Consider the following 13,311-nt stretch of genomic DNA (forward strand, 5'->3'; position numbering starts at 1 on the left):
ATTTTTTTTTTTTTTTGAGAGAGAGAGCACATGATCAGGGAAGGGGCAAAGGAAGAGAAAGAGAGAGATAAGCAGGCTCCATGTTCAGTGTAGAGCCCAATGTGGGGCTTGATCTCATGAACCATGAGATGATAACCTGAGCCAAAATCAAGAATCAGACACTCAACCGATTGAGCCACCCAGGTGCCCCACAACCAATACTTCTTTTTATAGATCTATTTAGGGACTACAACTCACAACAATGTAGCCTGGCAGGGAGCAGAACTAGGCACATAATGACATCTTGTATATGGGAAATGAATCAATAATATGAAGCAAGACAAGACAGTGATGAAACAATGCAATTGGAAAGTGCAGTTTTCACACCCACTACTTTGGGTAAGGGATGAATGAATTGAATTGAATAATAATTAAAATTACCCAAGAATACATTCCCTTCTGTAGATAGAATAGAGCAGTGGGAGAGTATTCTTACTTACCCCTCCTGCTAGGCAACAGCCAGTCAGCAGCAATTTGACTCAATACTGAGCATATGAACCAGCTCTGTGACTTGAGATCTAGGAAAGGATCCTGAGAGATCCCAAGTAAAAATGTACGGGAAACAAAGAGAACTAATCTATCCTGTCTTCTGTCAAAAGATCTCTCCTTGTACAAGGAGGCATAGATAAAAAAAATTAACAACAGCAACTATATGAGGCTTATGAAAGTATTCTACAACATAGAAAACTCTTATGTTTTACACAGTCCTCAAGGTGAAGATTTAGAAAAAGATTTACAGCAGAAATACATTTTAGAGAATATCTGTATTGGGTTTTCCCCAAATTCAATAAAATTTGACTTCCATAAACACACACACACACACATACACACAAACACACACAGAAATGAGATGACAGCAATTTAAAGAAAAGAAGTATTGATGAGATGCGGCAGAGATGATGATGATGATGATGATGATGATGATAATGACGACGAAGGTAACAATAATAGCAGTTAACATTTATTGGGACATTTCTATGGGATAGAAACTTTTCTAAAAGTTTCTAAGGACAATCTGGTTTCATTCTATGGAAATAATTATTATCTTCCTTTTATTGATGACAAAAATGGAGAACAGAGGTTAAATATCTTAACTCCGATCACACAGCTAGTAAGAGAAGGAACAGTGTTTCAAACTAGGGTAAGTAGAGAGCTAAATGAAAAGAGGAGAGAAGGTAAGGAAATAAAAGACTCAGTAGTAGAATTAAAATCTGTTTTGAAAACAGAAGAAAAGCAGACTGAATATTATAGAAAATCAAATCAGTATTAGGGAGGACTAAGTTGAGAAAACCTCACAGGATATAGTGAAAGCATAAGACATAAAATTTATGAGAGGAAAGTTAAACATCTGGAGTGTCAAGACATCAGATATTAAACCTATACATTATCGGTGGTGCTGGAGAAGAATTCAGAATAAATTAAACTCAAGCAACTATCAAGAAGAAGATAAAAAGAAGAAGAAGAAGAAGAAGAAGAAGAAGAAGAAGAAGAAGAAGAAGAAGAAGAAGAAGAAAACTTTCCTGTTCCAAAGACCCATGTCTTTAGATCAAATAGGCTAACTCAGAATATGGCAAAGTTAATGAAAAACTGACTAACATTTAAATATAACTGAATTGAAAAGTATGAATTATAGACATGGGGGAAAGTTCAGTTATATTTAGATCTGTTTTCTGTAACAATGAATGTCAAAGAAAATGGGATAAAATATGAAGTTTTTAGGAGAAAATGTTTTAACATAAGAATTCTATATCCAGCTTAATTATTACTTTTGGTTATAGGAAACAAATGATATCCTCATGTACACAAAAACTAGGAAAACATATCACTCACATACATTTCAGATTATTAAGAAATGAATGAAATTCCTTCACTATGGGAAAGTCATAATGTGAAATGAATAATACTAAGCAGTAAGACCACTAGAACATGATACAACTGCTACAAAAAATGGTCAGAAAATAAATGAATTAAAAATTTTAGTCTTCATCAAGAAAAAAAAATGCAAAGCATCATCAAAAAGGGACATGGGAAAGGAAAGAAAAACCAAGCATTCCAACTGTCTATTTATTCATGAGGGCAAGAGATGCCCTTTTTCTCTGTTTTCCTTTGTTAAGAACATTCATTTTTATGATTATAACCAATACAATAAAACTTAAAATCAGAATAAGAAAAATAATTCATGTCTTAAAAAAATAGACAAAATCACCTTCATGTGAACTTAATATGATTTTATTCTTAGAAAATTTATGTGAATCAAATAAAAGATTAATAATAAGAGAAAAATGTTTAATAAAGTGCCAAGGACAAAATAAATTATAAAATATTGATAGTTTTCCTGCTCACAAAAATAGGCATTCAGAAAATATAGTGGGGGGAAATCTATCCTAACAGCAAAACCAATTAGGAATGACAATTATTTTCAAATGCAAGACCCTTATAAAAAATTATAAAATTTTACTGAAGGACTAAAAAAGATACATATATATTTTTTTATATGTGCTTACACACATATATAAAACAATGCCACAGAATTCAATCTGGCTGCAAAGATTGATTCTTATGAAATTAATTAATAGCCTGACACAACTATAGTCAAAACCCTGCAGGATGACTTTAGAGTGTTGGACTGTAATTTCAAAATTCATCTATAAGAATCAATACACAAGGGTATTCAAGTAAAATTTGAAAACAAAGAACAATAGGCAACTTCTTTCAGAAATTAAAATATAAGAAAAAGCTATAATAATTCTAGAAGTATTAGATATGTTGGATTGTTTAAGAGCAGAAGCTAATAAGAATTAGTTTATTATAAAGATTGCATTCCAGCTCAGTTGGGAGAACAAAAACAGATTAGTCTGTAAGTAGGGCTGAGATAATTTTACGCCAACAAATATAGCAGAGAAATAACTTTGCTCAAATTTTACACGAGGAGTTTCACACAGTTTAAAAAGTAAAAGAGAAAAATAAAATTATAAAAAAATTTGAAGAAAACCAGATGAATCTTTATATGAACTTAGGATAGTAAAAGACTATCAGAACATTTAAAAACAAAGAACTTTTAAAATATAATAATTCTGTACATTGAAAAAACCCATAGACACAGTGGCAAATTGGAATTTTGTTACACTAAATCTGATAAAGTTAGATGTTGCTTATTGCTTTAAGAAAAAGAAAATTCATATCAGTGTGAAAAATACTTCCAATAGAAAAATAGCAAAGGATTTAACAGGAAATTCACAGATGACTAATAAATGATAAATCAAATAAAAATCACTTATACAAGTAATTAAAGACATATAAATTAAAACATGGATATAAAATTCCCTGTCAAACCCACAAATATGTTTCTAAATGGCTGCATTTAGCATTGCTGAAACCTCATGTATACCACGAGTAGGTAGAAGCTCTCATTCACTATTTGTGGGAGCATAAACTCCTGAAATATTCCTGGAAAATGCTTTGGCAATAGCTATCAAAATTCTCAAGCACGTTTACATAATTTGACCTAGCAATCTTACTAAGAAGTTATTTAGGGGAAATAATCAGAAAATTAAACACAGATGAATATATTCAACGGAGCATGCTTTATGACAGCAAAAAATTACAACCTAACGGAAAACAACAGAAAACTGAATGAATGAATAAATAATAATCTGCCCATTTGATAGAAGATTATGGTGCCATTGAAAATAATTCTTTTGTTAAGGAATGTTAAATATGTGGGTGGGAAATCACATTAGTTTGTTAAGTGAATAATGCAGGCTGCAAAATTATATATATTGTGTGATCTGCTATGATCACAATGGCAAAAAATATTATAACTGTATAGTAACCATAGAAATATATTCACTAAAGTTATAACGATGGTTATTTGTGGGTGGTAGAATTTTCATTTCCTTCTTGGCATTTTTTCTTTTTCTAATTTTAATACAGTGACCATATGTTTTTATGTAAGTTGAAAACAGTAGAAATGTTATTAAAATAATCAAAAAATCATAGATATTACAATAGATTCATATGGTTTTTCTTTGGATTTTTCTAAATTTTCCATAACAATAGTCACTGTCTTAGTCTGCTCAAAGTTGCCAAAATAAGTATCATGCATTGGGTGGCTTAAACAACATAATTTTATTTCTCACAGTTCTGGAAGCTGGGAAATCCAAGATTAAAGTAGTGGCCAATTTAGTTTCTGGCGACAGTTCTCTTCCTGGCTCTTTGTTGTGTCCCCACATGGTGGGAGAAGAATGGGCTCTCATTTCCTCTTCTTACAAAGGCCACAAATCCTATCAGGTTAGGGCCCCACACTTATGACCTCATTTAACTTTAACTGTCTCCTTTTTTTTTTTCATGTTTATTTACTTTTGAGAGAGAGAGTGTGTAGGGGAGGGACAGAGAGAGCGGGAGAAAGAATCCCATTCAGGGCTTGAACCCATGAACTGTAAGATCATGACCTGAGCCGAAACCAAGAGTTGGACACTTAACCTATTGAGCCACCCACAGGCCTCAACCTTAATTGTCTCCTGAAAGCCATATCTCTAAATACAGTCACACTGGAGGTTAGGGCTTCAGCAAAAAAATTTGGGGAGGGAGTGCACAATTCAGTCCATAGAAGTTATTTTGTTTTTCAGCTTTAAAACAACCAACAAATATGGTAATTGGGTTTCTATCTGGGTTGGGAGCAATGAGGAGCTGTCCTAGAAATATGTATGGATAGGTTTCTGGGAAAAACTTCTGCAGCTTGAAAAGAACTGACATAAAGGTAATTCTTACATTTTCCCTTACTTTACTACTAAAATGTGACTATTTTATTGAGATTCTGTTTATAATCAGAAAAATGAACATTATTTAATAAAAACATATACTAAATGCAAAATGTGAATTAAATATATAAGTATTTCACTTGGTTTTCATAAAGATCTATCTACATGAGACAAAGTTAATGAGTTCACAAAAATATTTTTAAAATAAATGTGAAAATAAGGCATTTTCAGTACAGAAAGGCTCTAAAATATCTAGTCAGCTTATTACCTTCAATGACATTATTAATTCTTAGTTTTCCGAATGTATCTAAACTTATTCACATATCTTCTTTACAGTGGGTAATCTAAACTGTATGTTCATAATTTTTGCAGTAACTAAAGCTCATAATAAAGGAACAATGTTCTGTGCACAATTCCTCACCCACAATCTATCTTGTGAGCTTAGTTTTCATAGGCCAGTCTTCTCAGGGTTGGGCGCGTGGGCATCACAGAACAAGTGCATATTCCCTGCAGGCATGAGGTCCTCGCCTCTACAAATCAGAAGGACCTGTTTCTCATTCTTTCGGCTTCCACTTCTGCATCAAGAACTATTTGGCTGAGAGAAAACACACTGGTTCTGAGATTCTGTAGAATCAAAGAGATGTTGTAGGGGTGGAGAAGACAAATGTTTCAGGAGCATAGAAAGAGGGGCTGGGCAATCATAAATCAGAGAGAGATGCTGGCTCTGAAGAAAGAGCCACTAACCCTGGAGAGGGAGCCACCTTAGTGCACTGATGACAGATGAGCCTTCGCCAGTTGGAGATGAGTTGCTCTAGTAATGTTCAAAGAGTGGGTAGGAAGAATGTGGTTAAATCATCCAGAATAGCCACAGCAGTGAAAGAAGCAGAGAAAAAGTCTGCATTAGATGGGATTCAAATACCATCTGGGGGTTTTATTACAGAAAGTAGAGTGAAGCACTTTGAAATGTGTTCTGTTCCTCATTTCTCTGGTAAAAGTACCAACCATTGAAGCTGAGTTTCTTTGGAACTGGTGGTGTTAGCCAGACTCCCCAGTGAAATCTGAGCCCTACACTTCCTGTTGTCTATTTGTTTCACACAGAGTCCACTCTCCAGAAGTATTCTTTACAGCCTGATAGCTTGAATGGATACATTTCTAATGGATCACAAAGGATCTCATGCAGGTCTCCAAATACAAAAACAGTATGGAAAAGATAAGGAAAGAGATTTATTTTAAAAAAATAAAGCAAAGGAAGAAATAATATGCAGAACCTTTCTAAACATTTCCTAAGTATCTTTTACATACTGAGACCACATTAGTCTCTGTAAAACACTGTTTATACCATGTCATGAATTTATTCAGAGATGACTGGTGGCTAAAACACTTTGGTCTGGGACAGTGTAATGGACCACATTATGTCCTCCTCAAAACTCATTTGGAGAAAGTTCCTTAAGGAGGTAATTAAGATTAAATGAGGTCACAAATGTTGGGCACTAATATGACAGGACCATGGCCTTATTAGAAGAGGAAGAGGAACTAGAGATCTCTCTCTCCACACATGTACAGGGGAAAGGCTGTGTGAGAACACATAGTGGTGAGGTGGGGGTCATCTGCAAACCAGAGGGTCCTTCAGAAACCAACCCTGCTGACACCTTGATCTTGGACTTTCTAGCCTCCAGGACTCTGAGAAATAAGTTTCTGTTGTTTAAGCCACCCAGTCTATGATGTTTGTTATGGCACCCCAAGTAGACTAATGTAGATAGCACGTGGGGTCCACCATATGCTTTTAAACAATCTCTCCAGTTGTATATATCTTTCTGTATTTCTCTGCCTAAGCACCATCTATGTACTGGAATTATGTATTTAATTTTTGAATTCTAACAACCATACTTTTGTGTTCAGTGCCCCTCATCCTTATTAATGCTTTTTCTGCCTAAGATACTGAATCTTACCCATTTCTCAAGTTTCATCAGAGGTCCTGATTGATTCCTCTGTGGAGCCTTTCTCCTTCACCCCAGGTGGGAAATGTTCCCCTCCTCTGAACTCCTACTGAACTTCCTGCCTGAACTGCTAATTTGACCTTTATAACATGCTGTTAGTATTTCTCTAAGAAGAATGTCAGATCCCTTAGCTAATACATTTTCTTACAATCTGTATTCATCATAACAAAATATAGAGCACAGAGGAAAATGCACAAGAAAGAAATACCACTTTTATTAGGTCACCAACAATAAGACCATTTGATAAATACTTCCAAAAATAGAAGTATTCTAAGTGTATGCATGTGTATATATAGAATCCAACTCCACATGCTTTATGTTATGCTTCTTTCACTTAGCCTGGAACATCATTATTGTCATTATTCTTTCCAAAGTTCATTTTAATTGAGTTATGATATTCTATCCTATGTACTATAATTCATTTAACCAAGTCTCTATTGATGACTATTTAAATGATTTCTAATCTATCTATGTTATAAATAGCCCTGTGATAAATACTCTTGCCAAACAATCTTTGCATAAATTCATAAAAATATCCCTGGGATAAAGTTCTAGAAGTACATTTTTTTTATATGTATTGCCAACAAGTTGTACATCCATCAACATGAGAGTGATCATTTCTCTACACACTCAAATAAACTTTGACATATTTTCAAATGGTTTGCCAATTTGAAATATTGATTTGATGAGAACATAGACCATGTGTTATTTTATTCTTTCTACTGCTACCATCACAATTGATGCTAACTTGTCAATTACACTACACTATTAAATGTTCAAAATCATTTCACATACATAAATTAAAATAATATTTTACAGCATCTAGCATAATGCCCTTCATATTCAAAGCTCATAAAAGATTATATATGATCATGGAATAATAAAAATATCACCCCATAAATGGGGTATCTTTTACATGCTACATGAAAGTCAGAGAAATCAAAAAATTATTCCTCCAGTGGATATATGTAATTTAAAAAAATTGTTTTGCTATTCGGAGTCTGATAAACTATCTTTAATCCTATCACCCCTGCTCTACCCTGTATCTATTTATTAATCACTTCCTGTTTCCTCATTAATGTATCAGTTCTACTTGCAATGGTGAAATGCATTTTAAGGTGTGGCATTCTAGGTATGAACTAAAAAAAAATTTTTTTCTAACATTTATTTATTTTTGAGCGACAGAGAGAGAGAGTGTGTGTGTGTGAGTGGGGGAGGAACAGAGAGACAGGGAGACAGAATCTGAAGCAGGCTCCAGGTTCTGAGCTGTCAGCAGAGAGCCCCACACGGGGCTCGAACTCACTCATGGACCGCGAGATCGTGGCCTGAGCTGATGTCGGACACTTAACCCACTGAGCTGCCCCTACAGTATGAACTCAAAATTTTTAAGAAACTAGCAAGGAAGGAACATTTCAGCTTTGTTATAGCACATTTTCTAGGATGTTTTTTATTGAAAAAGCTTTTGTTCTTTTCAAAAAAATTTTTTTTTCCTAATGTTTATTTATTTTTGAGAGAGACAGAGACAGAATGTGAGTGGGTTAGGGGCAGAGAGAGAGGGAGTCAGAATCCAAAGCAGGCTCCAGGCTCTGAGCTGTCATCACAGAGCCCGACCCGGGACTCGAACTCAGGAGCTGTGAGATCATGACCTGAGCCGAAGTCGGACGCTCAACCGACCGAGTCACCCAGGCGCCCCGATTTTGCTCTTTAAAAAACAATAATCACTTTCTTCCCCACCCCACCCCCGCCATGTGTATGAAGTTCCTTTGCTTGTATTACTAGTTTTCAATACGCTTTCTACATATTTATCTCTTCTCTCTCAAGTAGAGCAAATTGGTTGTCAACTTCTGCTTTTGCAGTTATTATTCAGTGTCCCCAGCGCAAAGGAGTAGTCCCAGTCTCATTTTGAGACTCCAGTCCTCAGGGGCAGAACTCTTCCCAGGTGCACCTCCTATTCTATGTGTCCTTATCAGCCTCCCTGAACTCCACCCCCATCAGTCTATTGCCCTGTCTCCCCTTACCCTTCAACCCCTGCTGACATCTCATCTACATATGACTTCCTCTTGGCCCAGAAAAATTATATGAAAACATTTCACAAAATAAAAAGCCAATTATCTGACATACCACTGCAAAACTTTTTAAAAGTCTATCAAAATCCATTTGTTAGCTACCTAAAGTTTTTATTTAGAGACTAAAGCAAAATGTCAAATTTTAGGACTATGTCCTTGATATTACAAAAATAAATGAACAGCTACTTCTCCTTTCCTTAGTCAATGTTTTAACTTTGGAAAGTGGAAAGTTTGCCATGGTCCCAGTACTCTGGGTAGTAAGAATATGATAGTTTTTTCTCTAAGAGTACTGTTGTTTGCGCTACAGAAAACATATCTAGTGAATAATTCCTGGTGGGGAAAAAAAAAATCACGTTTTTGTGAACCAGGATTTAAACACAACAGGAAAACGATTTATGCTTTTAAAGTTAAGATTTTACTCTTTGGCTACAGCGGGTTTAACTGTCATTGTTCTCTGCTGGTCAAGTATCATATTCTGATTCACACACGTGTCAGACAGCATTGAGCTCCACATTTTTCACACATACAAGCCCATTTAATCATCATAGCAACCCTGTGAGGAAAGTAGTACTCCCATTTTACAGATGAGGAAATGAGGTCCAGAAAGGTAAAATAATCCGCCTAATCTAACAATCTAAAAATGCCCGAGCTAGAATTTGAATCCAGGCCAATGAAGCGATCTCCTTTTACGCTAGATTTACCTCTGAAATAGTTTTGCCCCAGGCATAAGTACCATCTTCAGGTCTGCCTCCATTTGGATAAATCCAGACTCGTTTTGCATTGGGCTGCTTGTACAGCCTGCTCTGAATGAGTGCTATACGTTTAGTTTCAACTGTAGAATTTCTTTTGGATTGCAGTTCTTGAACTGCAGAAAGGTGCTCCTGGTAAGAAAAGCCCAGAGAATTGCCTGGTTAGTATGTTTATGAAGGATGTGATGAAAACAGAAATACCTTATAATTTTAAATTATATTTTAAAAATTCTAGGAAGTGCATTACCCTCTCCTGTCACGGAATCTTCTTAAATCCCCCTTGCTTCCATGAGTCATCAAAGGCAGTAAGAACCATTAGAGTAATAATAATAAGGCATTTATTTTGGCAAAACACTTAACTTTCATTTATAATTTGGAGAAATGAATAGAGATGTGTTTTTGGATTTCTGTGTGGTGTTTCTCCTACTGAGCAATTTCTCTGCATCTAACAAATGAGTTTTTGATTAGAATCACAACATCATTTTCTTTAACCAAGAAATGCTTCAGGGAATGTGCATGACTGTTGTTTGAGTCTTTACTCTCTGTCTTTTAAAATACAGCAACCACCCTTATACTTTGCCAGATCCCTGCCAGGCAGCTTTTCATCCCACTTCAAGCATGTCCTAGTTCAATGCTTTGCATTCATTCCCTGGTCAGTGATTTATCCTTCTCAGCTTGGCAAGAAGTCATATTTCTAGCAATGTCAATTTCTTTTTTTCTAGTAACCTTGACTTGGGCACACGCCTAAGATTTAGATTGAACACATTTCACGATTTGAGAAACCCTATTAAATAAGAACATATCATTTTGATGAAAAACTTCACAAAGCAAAAAGTTTTCCCAGGTCTCTATCCCCAGTCCTCTCTCAACAGCTGACCTTTCTCTTCTCGACTTTTTTTATGTCTGGCAATCCTGACTGATTAACCAATTGGACTGAAACTGCTTTTTGAATTCCTCACTTCTGAATGTCTCCATTGCAATTAGTATTTTGCTCCTTGCTCTTTTTACATATTGAGACATACCCTTAGGAGTGATGAGCAATGAAGCCATAAGGCTCAACTTGACTACACTTATTATAATTACCTTTGTACATATCCACTGGGCCTTTTTCTCTTCTTTGCTAAGGTCATAATTTCTGGTCTCCATTCAAACAAAACAGACTTTCCTATGAGCTGTCTGTCTTTTAGATAACTACTCTCCAAATGCCAACTCAATCCTTGGCATATGCTTATGTGGTCATAACAGACCAGATGCTGAGGATATATTAATAGCATAATTTTAAAATTCAATACTATACTTTTAAAACCTTATTAAAGAGGCAGTCTTTAACGTCTGGAGTCCTGAAGAACGCACCTCTGTATGTCTTATGAGCTCCATGAGTTTAATTTCCTCTTGAGTCTTCTCGGTCCATCCTCCTTCCATCACCACCGGCTGCACAGGGTTTTTGTTGGGAACCATGGCGGCTGGCTGACATGCTGCTACTCGCCGCCCTGGGGAAAGAAGTCCCTGGTAATGTTGTTTCCAAAGATGGGCTTTCAGATTTTAAATAAATTGGTTTGGCATTCTACGCATAAATCATTCCACTTGGGAGCATAGGCTAAAATACTAAATATATCATAAAAGCAAAGATGCCTAAGGTAATAATATCTAACAATGCTTCTTCATATGGGAGCTTGAGGTTTCAAACAGCCAGGATATGCATATTCACTGTACAGATGGAAAAGAAAGATAACATGCTGACTTCCACACTGGCCCCAGCCTCTCATGCACGATATGGTTCAGTGGTAATTTAGTCAAATAGAATCCATGACCTATATAGCCCATCATCTCTTCCAGTCATGGAACATATGTTTTGTTCTCTTCACTAATAATAAGCCTTTCCCCAACAATTAGCTTAGCAGCCTGGGGATTAAGTACTTCTAAAATAATATTAACCCGAGAGACAGAAGGCCTTTTTTTCCATCTAATAATACCCGCAAGCACGATTAGTTTCTGACACCTCTGCTGTGCCCTTTAGGTTGTTAAAAAGCTGTGGTAAGAGAAAATATTTGTTGGAATACTGTACTCCAAAGAATAATAGGCATAATTTAATAAGTGTGTTGATTTGAACATATGCATTCTTTTAACTAGTAGTCCACTTAAAATTGTTATAAAAGAGATTTAAAAATCCTAATTATCAAATTGTTTTCTTTTTCTATGTTGAAGATAAACTCATACTGAGTCTTATACTGATCTCTAAACTTTTTAAGTACAAATAATGCTTCCTCTTGCATGTTCTTTCTAGAAACTTATGTTGAACACTAGCTATCAGTCAGGCTTTGCACTAGATAATGCAAATACAAACATGCTCAAGATTCAGTCCTGGCTCAAGTTTGGTGGGTAAGGCAGATATCAAGGAAATGATTATACCAATAATTGATTGCAACTGTGCTGCACCAGAAAAGTGCATTTATATAAAAGTATGTAACACTAAGCTCAGTGCTTAGTCTCAACTGCCAGAGAAGGCTTCTCTGAGAAAGTAACATTTAGGTGGATAAAATAATAGAAATTCTAACACAAAGTTGGGTTTTAATTTTGTTGCCAAGGGAGTCTTAATGTGCAGATTCTCAGACCATGACCATAAACAAAACTCTTTGAAAATAATTTAGTATTTGCAGAGAATAAAGCATTCGTGTTCTTGTAAGCTCAAGTTTGTGGAAACAGATCCAGCAATAAAAATAAATGGCAGCAATGACTTTTCAGAGAAACCAGAATTCTATATACCCAATAAGCATTCTATGCAATTTATGGATGTGGAGAAAATATAATTGAATGCCATTAGGTTACATGATTTGGAGAAGACCACAGTGGTACAAGAAAAATACATAACGCAAATTTACGCAAATATAGTTTGTAGCCTACTCTATTCATAAAGTGGAGACAACATTAATTTATGATACATAAGTATTTTATTTATAGTGCCTTTTGAACACTAAAACTTTGCTCAACTAAAGAGAGCCCAGCAATAGTTTATCATTTACACTCTTAAGAGCCAGGATTTGAATGTAGGAAAAGAGCAAAAACCATTATGCATTATTTGTTTTTTGTCAACTTGCTTCTAATGGTCTCTAAAAAAAACTAATGCATTTGCACTATAATTTTCATAGAGACATAAATTCATCACAAAAGGTTTTGGTTCGGGAAAAGATGTTCATAACAAACTATTATTTATGTAGGTAAGAATACAAATTGAAACCAGGCAAAATGTATTGATTAAATTATTTTTATTTTCTTATTACATTTCCCATATATCCTATTTTATTTCATATGATATATGGGGAAAGTAATGATAATAGCTAACAATTAGTGGGGAAAACTAGAAAACATGAGTGCTTTGCTGTTCTTTCAGACTATAAATCTCACCTGTACAGATCCCCCATACCCCTCCCCTGATTAGAGGCCCACACTGTTTCAGCATTATCTATGGCTGGGAGGGTAAGTCAACCTCATTTGAGGTTTTAGTTGGCAAATCCATTTAGCTCTCACACTAAATAAAATGCTCCATCATTGTCTTTATATGTAACAAAGATGATACTTTGGCCTAATCTGCCATTTCTTAGTTTCATTGATCAGTTTTTAAGACCCCAAGTCAGAAAATGGGCTGCCTTCACAGGAACCTTTATTCTAATACTTATTGAGTATTTATTATGTGCTATGCATG

The 13,311-nt window shown here is 35.2% G+C and overlaps 1 protein-coding gene across 2 annotated transcripts in view; it reads right to left on the reverse strand.

The window, feature by feature from the left end:
* The window catches only part of DCDC1 (doublecortin domain containing 1), a 490,317-nt gene that overhangs the window by 16,476 nt on the left and 460,530 nt on the right, over window positions 1-13,311 (reverse strand). For both annotated transcript variants that reach the window (XM_042959037.1, XM_042959036.1), the window contains 2 exons: window positions 10,965-11,101; window positions 9,564-9,743 (listed from right to left, as the gene is read on the reverse strand). In XM_042959037.1, the coding sequence (XP_042814971.1) occupies window positions 9,564-9,743; window positions 10,965-11,101 (317 nt within the window). The remainder of the gene's footprint in view (window positions 1-9,563; window positions 9,744-10,964; window positions 11,102-13,311) is intronic.

Source organism: Panthera tigris, chromosome D1 (genome assembly GCF_018350195.1).
Source record: "Panthera tigris isolate Pti1 chromosome D1, P.tigris_Pti1_mat1.1, whole genome shotgun sequence".
Classification (NCBI taxonomy): Eukaryota; Metazoa; Chordata; class Mammalia; order Carnivora; family Felidae; genus Panthera; species Panthera tigris.